Raw genomic sequence first — 19,760 nt, 5'->3', positions numbered from 1 at the left:
TAAAGGCATTCGCCAGTCACTATACCTGGTGGGATTTCTTACTTTTAATTTTTAGAAACTTTTATGTATTTTCTGTGTGTGGGTGTTTTCCCTGCATGGGTAGTATGTCTGTGCACTGCATTTATGCCTGGTGCCCACGGAAGCCATGGGACTGGGCTGACAAACAGTTGAGAGCTGCCATGTAGGTGCTGGAACTCAAACCCCAGTCCTCTAGAAGAGCAGCCAGTGCTCTTAACCACAGAGGCATCTCTCTAGCCCCCAAATGGATTTCTAGAAAGGGAACTGTAGTATAAATAGCTACTTTGTCATCTTACATAAGAACCTTCTAGTAAACAAAGAGAAACAGTGTAAGATTTTAATTCAGCACTCATGAGGTAGAGGCAGGCTGAGCTTCGTGAGTACAAGATCATATCAGCCTGGTCTACACAGTAAGTTCTAGGCCAGCCAGGGCTACATAATGAGAGCTTGTCTTAATTCAGACTATACAAATGTAGATATTCAAGTACTTTTTACGATTGTTAGTAAATTTTGCACTTTTTCTGAAAGCCATGGAGAACACAACAACACAATGGGTTTACCAATCCTGACATCTCCAGTATTAAAACCATAAGAGACGCGCAGGTATCACAGTGACATGAAAGCCAGGTATGGGTTAGTCCAGGCACTTGGGAAGCTGAGGAGACTGCCCTGACTTCCAAGCCAGCCTGGGCTACACAGCAAGAATGTCTCAAACAACAACACATGAAATAAACTGAACAGTTTATTTCTCTCTAAGTAGCTGCTTTTTAGCTCAGACTTACAGTATAGCATGTCAAGTGAAAACTACGAAGATTTAATCGTTTTTGGAAACATTTGTTACTGCTAAAAACATCATTTGTAGAGATAATTCATCGAACATGTTATCACAGCCCAAAATTAGTAAATCTGATTATTATATAAAAATAAATACTAAAGCTTAGTTACAGAAAAATGGCAAAGCTGAGATTCAAGGCAATATTAATCACTTTTTTTTTTTTGTTTTGTTTTGTTTTGTTTTTCAAGACAGGGTTTCTCCGTGTAGTTTTGGTGCCTGTGCTGGATCTCACTCTGTAGACCAGACTGGCCTTGAACTCACAGAGATCCACCTGGCTCTGCCTCTCAAGCGCTGGGATTAAAGGTGTGTGCCACCACTGCCTGGCAATATTAATCATTCTAAATAGAATGATGCAAACACAAACAAGTATAAGCCCTAGCCCCAATCTTCTAGAATTCAAAGAAACAGATAATCAATAGGAATGCAATATGATATGCTACTAAGCATAGAAGACTTGTCTACCTGTTAGCATAAAACTGATTGATACTGTAAGACAACAGAATATCTAAAGTAAGTCATCTACCCAAAGATATTATAACTGACCATCATTTACTAAACTTCAACCACATCCTAATCCACAAAACAGCATTTGGATGCTAGAAGTCGCAATCTTCTCTTTATAGGTAAATTTAGAATCAGAAGGTTAAGTAATGAGCTACAATCTAATTAACTAAAGACACAGTTGGTAGGTATGAGGAAGAAGTAAAGAAAGAATGTGCACCACCCTAGGTGGCCTATTGCACACTAGGTTATTGCTCCTAGGCTTGTTATAAGGGAGGAGGAGGAAGTCAAAGGGTTAGAAAAATCAAATTTTCGGTACATATGTATACAGCAGTTATGACGGAACAAAGTATTTCACATATTGAAATGAAAACTGTAAATATGCCTGTGTTAGGTAGAACCAACTGTCCTTTAAATATCATTTACTTTTCCTTACTTAGCTGACAAATAAACTATGAACATTTACAGCATACAACACGGTTTGAAATATGTGTGTACACGCTAACATGTTAGCACATGTACCACCTCACATTTTTTTGTGGTGAGAACATTTCAGATCTATCTCGGTGCTGGTATTCACTAGCCCGCCTCTTTAATTGGCGCCCCGTCCCCCCCTCAGCCCTGCTGTTTCCCTCTGGTGCAGACTCTCGCCATGGAGCCCAAGCTCGCCTGACCTGCAACCCTCCTACCTCTGCCTGGAGTGCAAGGACTACACAGCTCACCACATCCCATTCGGCTTACCGGAAATCCGTACCATGTGACAAACACCCCCAGCCCTCCCTTCCCCTGTTCCCTTCATTCTGCCTTCTGTGAGTCTGACCCTTTCAGAGCCTACATATAAAGGAGATGGTGGAGTATTTGATTGTCTGTGTCGAGTTTATTTCTGTTAGCACAATGTCCCCAGGTTCATCTACGCAGTTGCAAGTGGAAGACTTTCTAGATTTATTAAGACTGAGCAGTAGTCCATGGCAACAGACCAATTCCATCTAGTCACCCACTGATGGACACTTAGGTAATTCCCTACCATCCCTGGGCAGGAGGGGGGTCACAGTGAACATGGGAATACAAAAGTTCTCTGATGTACTAGTTTCATGTTTCCTTAGATATAAATGCAGAAATGGGATCTCTGGATGCATAGTAGGTCTGTCCATTTTGCAGTCATGTGTTGCCAGTAGCATCCCAAGAACTCAGACAGCGGAGGCAGAAGGATTGTGAGTTAGGGCCAGCCTGGGTTACACAGAGAGAGACCTTGTCTTGAAAAAACAAAGTTAAAGTTTTAGCTTTTTGAGGACCCTCCATACTGTTTTCCATAGCAGTTTTACTAATTTATACTCTTACCAACAGGAAGGAAAGGCTTCCTTTGCTCCCCATTCTTAGCCGTATGTCTTGTCTTTATGCTAACAGCTATTCTAATAAGTATGAGATGATATCTCATGACGGTTCTAACTTCCTTCATGATCAATATGTAGTCTCGCATCCTTAGCAGTGGGAGTCTATCCTGAGAAAGACACGGCTGGGTGATTGCAGGACTGTGAGGTCATCACAACCCTAGATGGTAGAGCCGCCAGCCACACCTAGGTGACAACACATGAGTCACTGCCCTCAGGCTACACACCAAGCATACTACAGTACCGTACTGTAGGTCTCAACAACATGATCATAACTATCTAGTAACTGAAACATTTAGACACAGACACGAACAGCAAGCACACAGTACGAAAGATACAATAGGGACTGGCGGGGGAGACGGCTTAGTGTTAAGAGCACTGGCTGCTCCTCCAAAGGACTTGGGTTTGAGTCCTAGTGCCCACATGGGCTTACAACCTTAACTCCAATCCCAGGGGATCTGACACCCTCTTCTGGCCTCCTTGGACATCAGGCACACGCGGTACACAGACAGTCAGGCAAAATACCCACATACATAAACTTTAAATGGTGACCCGTAAAGGCCACTTACTGTGAAAGAAACATACAGAACTAAAGTCAGGTAGAGGAGGGTGAGTGTGAAGGGCTGGAATATCACTCCAAACCACCACTCTTCATAAAGACAGTATGATGGACATTATGTTGTTCTGCAATACTAAATGTTAGATTACCGTAAGTTTATTTATCAGGCTATCTTTAAACTTGTTTTCATGACAGATCTAGCAATCACTACGAAGACCAGGCTGGCCTCAAACTTAAAAGGGATCTGCCTGCCTCTGCCTCCCAAATGTTGGGATTAAAAGCATGTACCACCACGCCTGGTATCTTTTAACTTGTCTCATGTAATAATACTCAGCTTAAAACACAAACTTCTTTGTACAACTATACAAAATTACTTTTTTCCTTTCTGTATTTATTCTATTCTATAAGCTTACGTTTCTCTTAAAGCTTTGTTGCTAAAAAGTTCAGATTCAAACACATATTAGTCCAGGCCAACACAGAACTAGGGTCTTCTAACTCTACATCTGGTCCCACTGGAAGGTGTTCAGGGACAATAACACGCAGAGTGGGGTCATCTCCGATGATAACTTGGAACAGTGCCTGAAGGGCTTGTCTCAGGCTGAACTCTGACATATGAATGATAAACAAGCCGCAGACACCAGGGGCTGGTGAGACCGCTCAGCGGTAAGAGGCACCAGCTATTCCTGCAGAGGATCCAGGTTCAGTTCCCAGCATCCATGGAGTAGTTCACAATCATCTATAACTCCAGATTCCAGGTGATCTGTCCTGGCTCCTATGGGCACCTGCATGTACAAGGTGCATACAAACCCACAAATATACACACATAAAAATAGAAATTTTAAAAATGCATTCAGCATAACTAAAATGTCATTATTTAGAGCAGTAGTTCTTAACCCTCCTAATGCTGTGACCCTACCCTATAAGACAGTTCATGTTGTGGTGACCCCTCCCAACCATAAAATTATTCTTGTTGCTACTTCATAACTAATTTTGCTACTGTATGAGGGCTGGAGAGATGGCTCAGAGGTTAAGAGCACTGACTGCTCTTCCAGAGGTCCTGAGTTCAATTCCCAGCAACCACATGGTGGCTCACAACTGTCTGTAATGAGATCTGGTGCCCTCTTCTGGCCTGCAGTCATACATGCTGTATCATGTTGTATTCATAATAAATAAATAAATCTTAAAAAAAAAAAAAAAACTATCTCAATGTTTGTAATTTAGTAGATCAGGTAGGTAATAAAGGGCAGGCAAGGTTGCTCAGAGATTTAAATCAACTGTCACCAAACTGACATGAGTGGGATTACTGGGATCCAAATGGTAAAAAAGAACTGAGTTCCAAAAGATGTCCTTTGACTTCCACATGCGCACTGTGACATGTACGTGCCCAAATGTGTTGTGGAATATTAGCTGAAGATGTGTTACATTTGTTTATGTTGTGGAATATTTGCTTAATGATGAAAAATGTGTTGGATTCTTTTATGCTGCATTTGCTTAACTATATGAAGCTACATTACTGTAATGCACCTGATGGCCTAATAAAGAGCTGAAATGGCCAATAACGAGGCAGGAGAAAAGATAGATGGGGCTGGTAGGCAGAGAGAGTTAAGTAGAGTTAAGTAGAAGGAGAAAAAGAGGAAGAGGAAGAGCAAAAAAAAGGAGAAGGAGAGAGGACACCAGGGGCTAGTCACCCAGCTACACAGCAGATATGGAGTAAGAAGTAAACAAAGGTATATAGAGTAGAGAAAGGCAAAAACCCAGAGACAAAAAAGGTAGATGAGATAATTCAAGTTAAGAAAAGATGACTAGAGCTGGGCGGTGGTGGCCCACGCCTTTAATCCCAGCACTTGGGAGGCAGAGCCAGGTGGATCTCTGTGAGTTCAAGGCCAGCCTGGACTACCAAGTGAGTCCCAGGGAAGGCGCAAAACTACACAGAGAAACCCTGTCTCAGAAAAAAAAAAAAAAAAAAAAAAAAGAAAAGAAAGATGACTAGAAACAAGCCAAGCTAAGGCCGGGCATTCATAAGTAAGGGTAAGTCTCCATGTGATTATTTGGGAGCTGAGTGGTGGGTGCCCCAAAAAGCAAAGAGTAAAAAAAGCCAACAACACCCATGGCTGGCACACATACTAAATAAATAAATGAATAAACAAACTGAAATTAGTAATGTCTTGAAGCTTGTTCTCCAGAACTGCTTTAAACTTGTCACTTAAGACTCTAAATATGCCACCAGAACTCTTAGACCTGATAAACACCTCAGCATAGCAGCCAGACACAAAATCAATACATGGAAGTCATTAGCTTTTCTGTATACCAATAACGAACTGAGAACGAGATCTGGAAAAACCTGATCAAAACAGCATGCAACACCAAAGAATAAACTTAACCAAAGAGGTGGGGGACCTCTACACTGAAAGTCTTAGAAGGCTGACAAAAGAGACTGAAGGTAACAGAAGGTATGAAGACCTCCCAAACTCATGGATTGGCAGAATGTTGTAAACACGCCTTTACTGTTGAAAGTAACTATCCACGCAATCCCCCATCAAAATTACAGTAATATTTGGGGCTGGAGAAGTGGCTCAGAGATTAAGAGCACTGACTGTTCTTCCAGAGGACCCAGGTTCAATTCCCAGCAACCATATGGCAGCTCACAATTGTTTGTAATTCCAAGACCTGATACCCTCACACAGACATACATGCAGGCAAAACACGAATACACATAAAATAAAAATAATAAATTATTTTTTTAACTACTATAGTATTCTGCACAGAACCATGAAAAGAACTCTGAAATTGATATGGAAGCACAAAAGACCTCAAATACCCAAAACAATCTTAAGCAAAAAGAACAATGCTGGAGGCATGTGTCACAGTACCTGACCCCAGACTATACTCCAGAGCCAGGGTGATAAAAACAGACATGAGCAGGAAAAGACAGGCAGATGAGAGGAAGAGAACAGAGGACCCAGAAATAACTCCACAGACAATGAATTTTTGACAAACATGTCAAACCTTGAAAAAAATGACACCTTCTTCAACAAATGATGCTCATAAAACTTCATATCCCCACATCAAAGAATAAAAATGGGCTCCTCCTCTTTCACTGTACACAGAAATCAATATAAGCCTGGAAGTTGGAAGGTGCTAGAGGAAGATCCAGTCACAACACTTCAATTCACAGGTCCAGGATTCCAACAGGACAGGAGATAAGCCCAAGAAATATCAAAATGCTTTACATAAAATTAAGCTTCTACACAGCCAAGGATACAACTACTACAGTGAAGACAGAGCCTAGAAATGAAAGCAAGCCTCTGTCAACTATATGCCAGACAGGAGATTAATATCTAGATATATAAAGAACTGCAAAAATTAAACAGAAACAAAAAACAATGAATGAGCTAATGAACTGAGCAGAATGTTCTGGAAAAAAAACTACAGACAGTCAAGAAATATTTAGGAAAGTATTCAATATCCTTAGCCACCAGGGAAATGTGGATTAAATCTGCTTTGCAACTATCTCAGCCCAGTCAGAATGGCTGTCATCAAAAACAAACTGTAAGCCGGGCGGTGGTGGCGCACGCCTTTAATCCCAGCACTCGGGAGGCAGAGCCAGGCGGATCGCTGTGAGTTCGAGGCCAGCCTGGTCTACCAAGTGAGCTCCAGGAAAGGCACAAAACTACACAGAGAAACCCTGTCTCGAAAAACCAAAAAAAAAAAAAAAAAAAAAAAAAAACAAACTGTAAGCAATTCTGGCAAGCACACACGGTAAGGAGAACATTTAGACACTGGGAGAAGGGGAAGAGAGCAAACTAGTTCAGCCACGAAAGAGAGCTACCAAATGATCCAGCTGTACCACTCTTGGACCTAAAGGGATTTAAGCCAACATACCAGACAGACACTCGACACATCCATCTTCAATGCTGAACAGTCGCTTACGCCAGGAAATCAGACAGCCCAGGTGTACAAAAATGTGGTCCACAGACAACAGAATTTCATACAGTCATAAAGAAAATTGAAATTATGACATCCACAGGTAAATGAATGGAATTAGAAGTCACTGTGTTAAGGGAAATAAGCCAGACTCAGAAAGACAAATACTATAATTTTTCTCTTCTATATGAAAGAAACCTACACTCCAAATGTGTGTGTGTGTGTGTGTGTGTGTGTGTGTGTGTGTGTGTGTGTGTGTATGTGATGAAACTATAAAGGGAACCATGAGAGGGGAAGAGGGAACTTAAGGAAAGGCAGGAAGAGACGGTAATGGGCTACGGAGGATGAGGAAGCAGAAGAAAACTATCTGAGGGAAGAAAGAGAATCTCACACTTCATCTTCCCAAGTACCACACATGAGCTATCATACCTGATGAGAAATATTTCTAATGTTCCTCAGAAACAAACAAACGAAACCCCAAGACTGCTGCTACTGGGAATGCTGAGGCACAAGGACCGTGAGTGTGAGGCCAGCTTGGCCTACACAGTGAGACTCGGGTTTTAAAACAAAACACCCGATGAGCTGAGATTATATACAGTTCAATATTAGAAAGCAAAGTGCTATTAGACTAAACGACAAACAAACAAATCAAAAACAAAAAAAAAGCAAAAAAATTCCTTCATATACAGAATCCCCCAGCAGAGAAGTAATATTGGGGTTCAAACCCAGGGCTTACTAAGCAACTGCTCTCCACTGGGCCACATCCATCCCCATATTCTCTTCCAAACTTGTTACTCAGCTATGACAAGAGAGAACTGTCTCTATTACATTAAAGATTTACTATCACTGATTATATTGGTAACTTCCCATCATGACTGATCCTAACCCTATGTGGGCCCCACCAGAAAGCCTAGGTCCTGTTCTGTTTCACTTTCAATAGTTCTATGTAACTTCAGATATCTCTGGAGGTCAAAGAAGGTCAAAGACCTTTTATAGTGCTTTCTGTAGTTTTCTAATCTACTAAATACTTTGTTAGAAATTTAAATAAAGAAAAGGAAAAAACAAACAAACAAACAAAAAAACCGATAAAACCCAATAGGCAAAAAGTGCTCCCCGGAACGCACTTTCTGTTATATACATGCGTGCATACACATACACATACACACACACACACACACACACACACACACACACACACACACACACACATCCAGTTTATGACCTGTGAGAGCTCACACATCTCATTCTGCCATCTTTTACAATTGTAATTATACTCATTATCCTCTCATCAGCCTTGTGCGGTCCACATCCCTGTAAGACCTTATTTACAGCAGGGTGGTATTTGGAGCACACGTAAATGAATAATGATTTCAAAACCTTAAACACTGACAGAGCAATCTCATTCATGCACATAAGTGCAAAACTCCTTAGTATTCTTTGTTCTGTTCTTATGGTATGGGGATCAAAGTCATGGCCTTGTAGACAAGTACTCTATCAGTGAACTGTAACTGAGGTCCTCCTAGTGATTTTTAGTTTTTCCAAAATAAGTGTTTCTGTTTGTATGTTCTGCCTTTCTTTTTCTTTCTTTTTTTCTTTTGTAAGAATTACTTACTAAAAATATATTTTAATTATTTTTAATTATGTGGGGGGAGAAGTATGTGCATGTGAGTGTAGGCACCCATGGAGACCAGAGACACTGAATCCCCTTAGAGCTAGTTACATGCAGTTGTGAGCTGTCCAATGAGGGAGCTGGGAACTGAACTTGGGTCCTTTAGAAGAGCAGTATGTCATCTCTCCAGCCCTATGATATTTATTTATTAGTGTGTGCGTGGGGGGGGGTGCATGCATGCATGCACACGTGAGTATTTTGAAGGGTTAGTTTTCTTCTTCTTCTTCTACTACTACTATTACTACTACTACTTCTGACAACCATCCCAATTCAGTCGTCAGGCTTTTATGGACCACTTCTGCCCATGGAGCCATCACACTGGCTCATATAGCTTGTTTTCTATACATGAACTATGTGCATCAGAATCATCCAGTGTGTTAACCAAAAGAAGGCTGGCATTGCCAGCCCATCCCTAGACCTACTGAATTTAAGAGGGTAGGGTCCTCATTTTTTTTTTTTTTTTTTGATTTTTTGAGACAGGATTTCTCTGTATAGCTTTGTGACTTTCCTGGATCTCGCTCTGTAGACCAGGCTGGCCTCGAACTCACAAAGATCCACCTGCCTCTGCCTCCCAAGTGCTGGGATTAAAGGCATGCGCCACCACGGCCCGGCTGGGGTCCTCATTTTATATTCTTTAGATAAGAACCAGTTGTTCCTGGCCGGGCGTTGGTGGCGCACGCCTTTAATCCCAGCACTCGGGAGGCAGAGCCAGGCGGATCTCTGTGAGTTCGAGGCCAGCCTGGGCTACCAAGTGAGCTCCAGGAAAGGCGCAAAGCTACACGGAGAAACCCTGTCTCGAAAAACCAAAAAAAAAAAAAAAAAAAAAAAAAAAAAAGAACCAGTTGTTCTTACATATACTTAGACATGCTTTTGTATCTCAATCAAGTTAGCTTTTAAGTGGTTTGAGTGTAAGTCACAAATGTGTACTTTCATCTCTAATTACCCAGCACAGAAGAGCACTATAAATAATGCTTACTAGCAACTACTTTCTAGAAATGACAAAATGCTAATCATGTAGAAGATGGACTCATAATTCAATGATTATGCAATTTTTCATTCTGGAATGCAAAACAGGAAATGTGAAGATGTACAGGTATTGCTTCTGCAGAACATAGTAAAGCTTAATACAGGTCATGAATGCAACCTTGAAGAAGGTGAGTGCCAAAGAAGACACATCAGTATGTGAATATGCATCATACAATCTCACATAACTCTGCATCTATCAACCCTTTAATACCTTGTACCTTGCTTAATATAGCACAATTCTATCAACTTTATCTCTCAGAGTCAGTAATAATTGCAGTTTTTAAATACTTAAAAACTATGAATAAGCCAGGTGGTGGTGACGCACACCTTTAATCCCAGCACTCGGGAGGCACAGCCAGGTCGATCACTATGAGTTCGAGGCCAGCCTGGTCTACAGAGACCAGGACAGGCACCAAAAAACAACACAGAGAAACCCTGTCTTGGGGGGAAAAAAAAAAAAAAAAAAAAACCTATGAATAATAATAACTTAGCTCAATGGAAAACATCTTGAGAATTATAGTACCACATGAACCACAATTTCTAGGAAGCCAAAGAAGAATTAAAACCTTTGAAAAAAGTACTTGGAAAGAGTAAATTAATTAAACTGAAAGTAAATTTAACTAGGCAAGAAAACCATTAACACTATATTACTTATCCCAAGATAGACATTTATGAACCATCAAGGTTCTGGGTGTCTGTGTAAACATCGTGGATAAAGTCCACAGAGGTGCTTACTCTCAAAGTACTGAGAGGAGGTTTGGAAACATCACTCCAGCTATTCTACTCAATAGAACCTCAGGACTTCAGTGCAACTTTTCAGTTTTAATTTGCATGTATTGTGACACTTATTGCTTCTCATTAAAAGATTTTAGTTCCGAGACAGGGTCTCATGTACCCCAGGTTGGCTTCAAACTCAGTACAAAGCCAAGGACTGCCTCCAATTCCAGATCTTCTTGCCTCTTGCCTCTGAGTGCTAGGATTACAGGAATGGACCATCATAATCATAGGGTCTTGCTATGTTGCCTTGCCTGGACAGAAACTCACTATGTAGACCAGGGTGGCCTTGACCTCATAAAGACCCACCTGGCCCAACGCCTCTGAATACTGGGAACAAAGTTATTAGCCACCACTCCATTTTAGCTACTTTTTTTTTAAGCCAACACAAGTTTACACATAGATAAGAATAAACTCACATTAACAGTCTATATGTCGTTCCTGAAAGCGCCTAAGATGAGAATCCACTGTATAGATCCTCAAACATGAAGCTACAAGCACCTAGGCTTGAATCTACTCTGGCAAAGCTGTTCCATCTTTATATCCTGCTGTAACACCTACGTTATCCTTAGTGCAACAAGTGGCAGTAACTCCCGCTCAATCCTAACTGCAATTACAGAAATCACATTAAAATACTGTCTTATGAAAAGAAAAAAAAATTGGACTTTCTTGAAGACAAAATGTCCAAGTAAGCCACAACAGAAGTACTCTTAGATAAAAAATAAAAATGGCCAAGTTATCTGAATGATATTTGCTTTTGTCCCAACTGAATGTCAGTACAATTTTAGCTAGCTATATGCAGTAAATTCACAGGAAAGAATTCACGTTCTCTGCCGACACACCCCTCAGTGTATTTATAAGGCAGAGGTGTGCACGCCTCCAATCAGAGCCATGTGTAGTTACTACTTACCCACGGTATACCAACTAGCATCTGTCAGCTTGCTGATAATAGCTTCCTGGAAGGATCCATCTGATGTCCTTGTTTCAACAATAGCTCCGACCTAAAACATGAAACTCAAATTGTCTTAAAGATTTAAACACACAGCCTGAACCATTTTGATAAATGCATAAGCTAGGGAGAATTCTCAGTTGGGATGCTCATATCTTCATTATGTAATCTGAGCCCCAAAGTTCTTAAGCATAAGTAAGGGACTTGATGCTTGTATTTTACAAATTGAAAAGATAATTTGCAGAGTCTAGGATTCAAACCCTGACTAAAAATCTTACTTCAGAGCCTGTTTACTTTATTGTATTATCTCCAATAAGCTTAGCTATAACAAATGTCAAACCATAAGACAACAAAAATACTTTTTCTTTCACCAAAATATTGAGTATGGAATTCAGTACTTGTATTTATATAATTATATTTAGAAACCTTTTAGATAAAGGTTCAGTTAGAGAGAGAGAGGAATGGACCAGTTAGCCTTCTTTCAACTTCCAGACCATTGTATATCAGCTATGAACCAAAGAGGTACTTCGATATAACAAAGGTTTACTACATAAACAAATGGTCAGAAATGGATGGAAAACACAACATAGCTATTCATTAAATTGAATAATAAAACAAATACAGTTTATCTGATAAATCAGAAGAAAAGTTTATATTTGGCACGACATCACAGGCATCATCTTAAATACTGCAACAATGTAAAAAAATAACAAGGAATATCTTCAAGCTGAGTAGGCAGCACACAACCACAGGTAGTTCAAGTCCAGCCTGGTCTACATACTGAGCACCAGGATAACCAGGGCTAAATAGTGAGACTCTGTCTCAAAACAAACAACGAGCAAGCTATATATACATATGTATGTATGTAATCAGTCCATGAATTCAAACCTGTAAAAGGCAAGTGAAGCCGGGCGGTGGTGGCACACACCTTTAATCCCAGCACTCGGGAAGCAGAGCCAGGAGGATCTCTATGAGTTCGAGGCCAGCCTGGTCTACAGAGCGAGATTCAGGACAGGCATCCAAACTACACAGAGAAACCCTGTCTCGAAAAACCAAAAAAAAAAGAAGAAGAAGGCAAGTGAAAGCACATCCTAAAATCTGTATGAAACCACTCTGTCAGCCAAGCACAGTGGTATACAACTGTAATCCCAGCATTTACGAGGCAGAGAGAGGCCTGTGCTACAGAGTGTTAGGGCAGCCTGGGCTACGAGACCATCTGAAAACCCAAACCAGAAACAAAACAAAACAAAATAAAATAAAGAAATAAATTATCCAGCAATGTTTGATGTTCTTCAAAGATACAATCATTGCAATATCTGAATTTACACTATGGTATCATTTGTATTTTGTTTTCTGATTCAACATTTCTATAAAAGCATAAGTGTATGTACAAATGAAAAGTCTGATCAATTATGGCATTTGCCTGTGGTTCACTAGTTTCGATTCCGAACTGTTGGACATACGTACTCGTAAAGGCCCCTTTACTTGGTCATCTTGCACCAACTGTGTTGTGTTATCCTGTTTCAGCAATACCTGAAAAACAAAAGAATCTGCAAGTTACTTTTTAAGCAATGCCTCTGTAGTACCACTGCAGATGCCTCCTTAATACCCTGTAGTTACCTCTGGCCTAACAGTTATTACAGTGTCTTGTATTTATGTTTATTTCCTTTCTCATTAACTATGAGCTCCTCAAGGGCCGGAGCCCTTGTTCATTACTATTCCCCTTGTAGTTAGCAAGTCAGTGCATATTATAGCCATTTAATAACTGCTTGCCAAATGAACAAACCATAGATTTATAATCCCGTGATACTATAAAAATGTAAAACTGCTTCTAGTGCATTTTACCAAGTCATAAAAGGTTTTGATTGTCACAAAATATTTTTAAAACCCTTCAATTTTTATTGCCTACTTAAAAACAGAGCTCTCGTGGTCCTTCAGCCTCATGAGGCTGGGCCTGGTGTTGCATGCCTTTAATTACAGCACGTGGGAGACAGAGAGAGGCAGGCAGATCTCTGTGAATTTGAAGCCAGCCTTGTCTACATAACGAGTTCTGGGACAGCCAAAGTTACACAGAGAGACCATGTCTCAAAAAACAAACAAACAAGCAAACAAACCTCTTACGATATTAGAAGGGATTCAGTTATGAACAAGCATCCCTTTCCAATGTTCTTGGCACTTCGTGTCTACCAAACGTACAGGGAAACGTCACAGCAGAGCACTTCCCCAAGTAACTCAAATTCCGGGTAGCAAGTGTAGTATGCGTTGTCCTAAACAACCACTGTATTATTTTAGATCAACAACTGCGAGCCACAACAATTTTTCTAAAGGTTAAAACTGTCAAAGATTCTCAAATACTCAGTGGTGCAGTTTTATAGTTTACACAGTAAAAGCCTGTATGAAATGAAGAAGGAACGAAGGTCAAATGGCATCCTAACAATTAAGTATCCCTAGCAGATCTATAGCCGGGCCTGTGACTGCATGAGTCGCATTCCCTGCGACCAAGGACTCCTAAATCGTAATTGTATTTGAAAAGTTAGGCTTGGTAAAACTACTCTCAGAGGTTTTCACTAAGAAGCTATAAAATACAGTCCTGAGTTCTGCCAAATGAACAAACCATAGATTTATAATCTATGTTATATATATGTTAAAAATATTTTGTGACAATCAAAACCTTTTATGACTTGGTAAAATGCACTAGAAGCAGGTTTACATTTTTATAGTATCTTGAGCAAGTCCCTAAAAGGGGCTAACGCTCCTGATCTGGGAACCACAATTGAAGAATCAACGTTCTAGCTAATTCATTTGTTCATTCATTCATTCACTCACACATTTAACAAACTCCGAGTGGCCACAAGATATGAAGCACTACTGTAAGAATCAAGAGTAGAAAGTCTAAAATGTCTTCTCCTTCTCATGGTATTTAACTCTGGTAAGAAATCAGATATGTAACTGAATAAGGCATATAACAAGCTATAATACATGATACAATAACAGTAAAAATAATGTTATGACAGTTACAACAAAATATGGAAGCCAATAGAAAATATTTGGGGCTGGAGAGATGGCTCAGAGGTTAACAGCACCGGCTGCTCTTCCAGGGGTCCTGAGTTCAATTCCCAGCAACCATATGGCAGCTCACAACCATCTTCTAATAATGAGATTTAGTGCCCTCCTCTGGCATACTGTCAAACAGTGTTGGTAAATAAATCAATCTTTAAAAAAGAAAATACTTGGAATGTTAGTAAGGACTTCCTTCAATAATATTTTATGGTTCTATACTGTTAAAAAACATTTATATACACAAAGCTATTCTTGTATTTCCATTAGAAGGGTATTTAAACCAACAGACTTAAGATGTGGCTCAGACCTTAAGATGTGGCTTAAGGTATCTTGGCATGAGTAAGGCTATGAGTTCTGGTCTCAGCATCATAAAAACCAGGCGTGGTAGCTTATGCCTCTAATTCTTTAGGGTGGAAGCAAGAAGATCAAGTTCAAAGTCATTCTCAGATACTCAAGAGTTTGAAGTCATTTGGGGCTACATGAGACTCCATCTCAAAAAAATAGAAAAAAAAAGGAACTGTAGATTGGAAAATTTTCTACAGAAAAACAAACTATGTTAACCGATTTCTGAAAAGTTGCAGATATTGATCCACCTGTCCTTTTCTGTATTTCCTTCTATATTTCTAAATTCCATACAGGAATACACTAACTTTCTTTGTCTGGTCTCAAAAATGCACCTCTTGGCCAGGCACAGTGGAGGCAAAGGCAAGATGATCACCAGAAAGTGTCTGAAAAGGCCACAGACAGACAGACAGACAGACAGACACACACACACACACACCCTCAACTCCCGGAATCACTTTTAGTGTAATCTTGAAAACATAATCTGACTGCATTGTTCTTACTAATCACTGGAACTGCCACTATCTGATGCAGAAAAGGGAGTGACTAAATAATAACAGCACGAGCACATTTCCACCGGCAGGACCAAGGCACGTCACACAAGCATCACACCTTGGTGTTTGGATATTCTGGAATCATTTCTCAGGTTGAGTTCTTTAGTTTTCAATTCTTAATACACCTTGTAAGTTTAGTATACAATGGTGCTTGCTCATAGCACCGATTCACTAGAAAGACTGATAAAGCACCATCTCTTCAATGTCCTCCGAGAAACTGCCACCTGACAGGAGTGACCCTAGTTACTGCCTAGCTTTCCGTCACGTGCAGCCCACCAAATAAACCCGTTTGTGTTCTGTGGGACAAACGGCCTCAGAAGCCCTGGTGGTCTGAACGTCTGCAGCACCTTACCTTGACTTTCACCAGCCTCTTCACAGTCTTGATCTTCGCCTCACAGAAGGCCCCTCGGTACTTGGCACTGACGTCAGTTCCCACTGTCAGGTAGGCAGGCTCGTCGGCCGCCTGAGGAAAGAAGGGAAACGCTGCACATCACTGCTGTTCTCCCCGACCCCAGCCTCCAACAGCATCAGAAGGGGCTACATTTCAAGTCACCTCGGAACATTAAAATTACTGGCCTAATAGCAGTGATAATATGGGAAATACTCCTAAAGCAAACACCTTATTAACACTACTTCATTTTATAACTCATTTCCTGGTGCTGTAAAATGTTTTAAAGTTACAACTGGAAACTACCAGTAGGAAAAAAATGATTTTTTTTTCAGATACAACAAGTTTAAGAAATTCTACAATTTAATATATAGGAAACAGAAAGATAAGAAAAAACAGCAGGAATGCATTGATATTAAAAGTCTCATAAATTTTATTAATTTGGGGCCTCCAGGTAATTCTGTTTCCTAGTTTAAAACGAAATATTGCTATAAAATTAGTATTAACAAATACATAATTAAACATTTAATGAGACAGCTTTATAAAGGCAACATCTTTTGCTTGCTTTGGGCTTCTGAGACAAGGTGCAGGCTGTCTCAGTCTCCTAAACTCTAGGACAGGACAGGGCCACCGAGCCTGGCTGAGGCAGTCAGTCTCTTTTGATACAGTGTATCTCTACAGACAAGAGAGCAAGCAAACTCGTTGAGAAAATGCATTGGCCAGAGATTGCATCTGGAAGGCTTAAGTCTATTAACTGATGAAAGCATTTATAAACTGATCACAAAAGACTGTAGCCATATCTAGTCTGCAACATTAATCTTCTCAGTATACTTAAAAGAAAATTTTATTAAGAAATGCCCACTTACAAAAAAACTGATCATGATCAGAGTTATACACTGAAATATGTGAGAAATTTCCATTTACAATTCATATTAATCTTGACAGTAAGAGATGATTGCTATCTCAGGCTGTCATTTTACCTATTTCAAAAGCTGTATGTATTCATACAATTCAATTCAACACTACAAGTGCAAAGTTCTCAATGTATACTTTGGCTAAATATTTTTAAGAAACAATTTTTCATTTTCTGAAGTAATATTAAAGGAGGTTCTGCCACTCCCAAATAAGAGAACAAGAGAAAGTTTGAGAATTTCATTAGGAAATATACTTAAACAGAGTCAGGTATGTGGTGCGTGACTGTCAACAGCACTTGGAGAGAGGCAGGAGGATCTTGAGTTCCTGGCCAATCCCAGCTACAGGATATTGTCGCCAATAACCAAAACAAACACTATATATTTACTATGTTATATACATATACACGCACATACCAAAACAGTCAGTACAACATAGATCTTGTACTTTGAAACGTCAGTCCACTTAGAAAACAGAAACTGAAGAGGAATACTTTTTGGCAACTAAGTATCTGATCAGAAATACATAGAATCCTAATGCTAAGAAAGCTTCCTTTCCCTTTAAAAGGCAGACATTGACGTTTGTAAGACTAGGAAGCTTCAAAAAAACTATACATGGAATGCATGCTTTAAGATATATACTATGAAGCCTGAATTAATCAACCTAAACACTGCCATCACCTTAATTTACTTGATCCCAAGAAGAAATACCCAGAACTATCTCCCTTACTCAAGCTACGCGTCATTTCTGTTAGAAAATGGCACGGGCAGTGGAAAGGGGGAAGTGTGTTTGGTTTTTTTGTTTGCTTGTTTTTTTAAAGAAAACAAGAGCAAAACAAAAAGCCTCCAAAAAACCAAGGCAGGTCAAAAGCTTTACTAGCTTTACTTCTAGAAGGTACTGCCAACACAGGAAGTGTTTGAAAATCGAAAGGCTGCACCGACCTTTCCAAAGTGCTAACTGCTAAAGAGAGAACTGAACTGCCTGCATTTTTACACACACACACACACACACACACACACACACACACACACACACCATTCACACGTCATTTTCCTGAAAGTGCTGCTTAGTAGAGAAATCAATTTGGAGTAACAAAAAAAAGCTGCCATTCCACGACAGCCACTTCGCGACTGGCATCGTCCAGGGCACCAGGCTGGGAAGAGTTGGCTCCACTTACCTTCATCTTGACTGGTGACCTGTGGGGTTCCAGCTTCCACGAGTTCTCTTCCCGGGCGCTGGGAGCCAAAGCAGGGGAAAGAGAGGCAGAGGTTCAGTCCGAGGCGGGGTGCGACCGGGAAAGAAAGTAAACAAATGCGGGCGGGGAGGGGCTGAGCACCGCGGCCCGGGGACAAGACCCCCGTCGGGCGACCACAGCGCAGCGGGCAGGGAGCAGAACCCCAGGCGCGCCAAAGGGCAGCGGCGTCCCGCCCCTGCACCACCGGACAGCCCACCGCGCCCCCGCCTCGCCGGCTACTGGGAGCCCTGCGCCCCGGCCTCGCGGGTCCGCGCCCCGCCGGGCCCCGACTCTAGCGCGCGCCCCGCCTCCGCCGCTCGGCCCCCCTTGGCCCGCCCCGGCCCGGCCCGCGGCGGCGGCGGCGGCGGCGGCGGCAACGGAGTGTCACGGCGCCATTGCTCTCCTGCCTCCGCTCTGCACCATGTCAGGAAGGAGAAGCGCTCCTTCACCCGGGGGCAGAGGCGGCGGCCTGCGGCGGCGAACGAGCGCGGGGGGACCCGGCGGGGGGAGGCGCGGGGCGGGGAGGCGGCCGGACAGGGTGTGGGAGGGGAGCGAGCCGCACCGCCGCAGCGGCCGCCTCCTCCCGCGCCCGCCTCAACTTTTTGTAGAGCCCGGAGAGGCGCGGGTCCCCGCCGAGGACACGCAGCGGAGTTGGGGGGCCGGCTCCCCCCACCCACCCCACCCCCGGCAGCCCGCTCCTCCGGAGCAAACTTAGCGGCGCGGTCAGCCCCACAGCCATTTTCCCGGGGAGGCGACCGAGGCGGTCGTGCCCGCAGTTGCCGCCTCGGCTCCCGATCCCGATCGCTGCCCCGGCAGCCCGGGCACGGCCCGCTCTGCATCACCCCCCACTCCCCGCCTGCGGAGCTCCCAACTGCACCGGGACCCCATCACCGCAGCAGCTGCTCCCGCCGCTTCGCCCATTCAGCGGCCCCCGCTGCCCCGCTGCCTACCCACCTACTGCGGGTGCAGCGCGCTGTCAGCTCTCCAGCCTGCCGCCTTACTGACCGCCGTGGGCCCCCGTCCGGGAAGCACCGCTCCCGGCCGCCGCGGCAGTTCCTGCGCCGGGTTCCCCCACTCGCCCCGATTTACTGCCACAATCCACCAAATAACAAGCTGTTGAGCAGACTCGCTTCTACACGAACTCCCATTGGCTGCTCATGACGCCCAAGAGCTTCGGATTGGAGCTCGCTGTCTGCCTTTCTCATTGGATGTAGCCGCGAAACTTCCATGATTGGTGCGGAAAACAGCAGGTAGGACCTCGCCCACTTCTGATTGGCTGGGTGCGGAGACTCACGTTATTGGAGGGCCGGGGATTGAGTAAGGGAGCCCAGAGACGGGATTGGAAGAGCCGACTCCGGATGTGCCTGACTGAGCACTGATTGGAGGAGAGAGGGGTCAGGAAGAGCAGTCCCGCGCGGGGATTGGGCGGCGGCGCGTCCCATGGAAACGGAATCCAGAACTGCAGCCAGGGTTTGGCACGGGGGCGGAGCCGGGTCTTCCCCGGGCGCCTGCGCCGACCCGGTTTCCCGGCGCCATTTTGTCCCGGCAGCGGCGGCCACGGCGCTATCCCATTTTCTGTGTCCCGGGGAGCGAGGAAGCGGACTCTTCTCCGGTAGGTTTATTTCTG

General features: G+C 42.7%; 1 protein-coding gene across 2 annotated transcripts in view; it reads right to left on the bottom strand.

Moving 5' to 3' along the window:
• Arid4a (AT-rich interaction domain 4A) overlaps positions 1–19,314 on the bottom strand; it is a 72,065-nt gene extending 52,751 nt beyond the window's left edge. The window contains exons 1-5 of one of the 2 annotated variants that reach the window (XM_028858454.2): positions 19,088–19,314; positions 18,077–18,134; positions 15,952–16,062; positions 13,111–13,176; positions 11,605–11,695 (exon numbers count right to left, since the gene is read on the bottom strand). In XM_028858454.2, the coding sequence (XP_028714287.1) occupies positions 11,605–11,695; positions 13,111–13,176; positions 15,952–16,062; positions 18,077–18,082 (274 nt within the window). In that variant the 5' untranslated portion in view covers positions 18,083–18,134; positions 19,088–19,314. Of the gene's footprint in view, positions 1–11,604; positions 11,696–13,110; positions 13,177–15,951; positions 16,063–18,076; positions 18,324–19,087 lie in introns of those variants that run through there. The other variant, XM_028858461.2, reaches the window with a different exon arrangement.
• Positions 19,315–19,760: the final 446 nt, after the last annotated feature.

Source organism: Peromyscus leucopus, chromosome 14 (assembly GCF_004664715.2).
Source record: "Peromyscus leucopus breed LL Stock chromosome 14, UCI_PerLeu_2.1, whole genome shotgun sequence".
NCBI classification, from domain to species: Eukaryota; Metazoa; Chordata; class Mammalia; order Rodentia; family Cricetidae; genus Peromyscus; species Peromyscus leucopus.
This window is presented reverse-complemented; position numbering and strand designations above follow the sequence as displayed.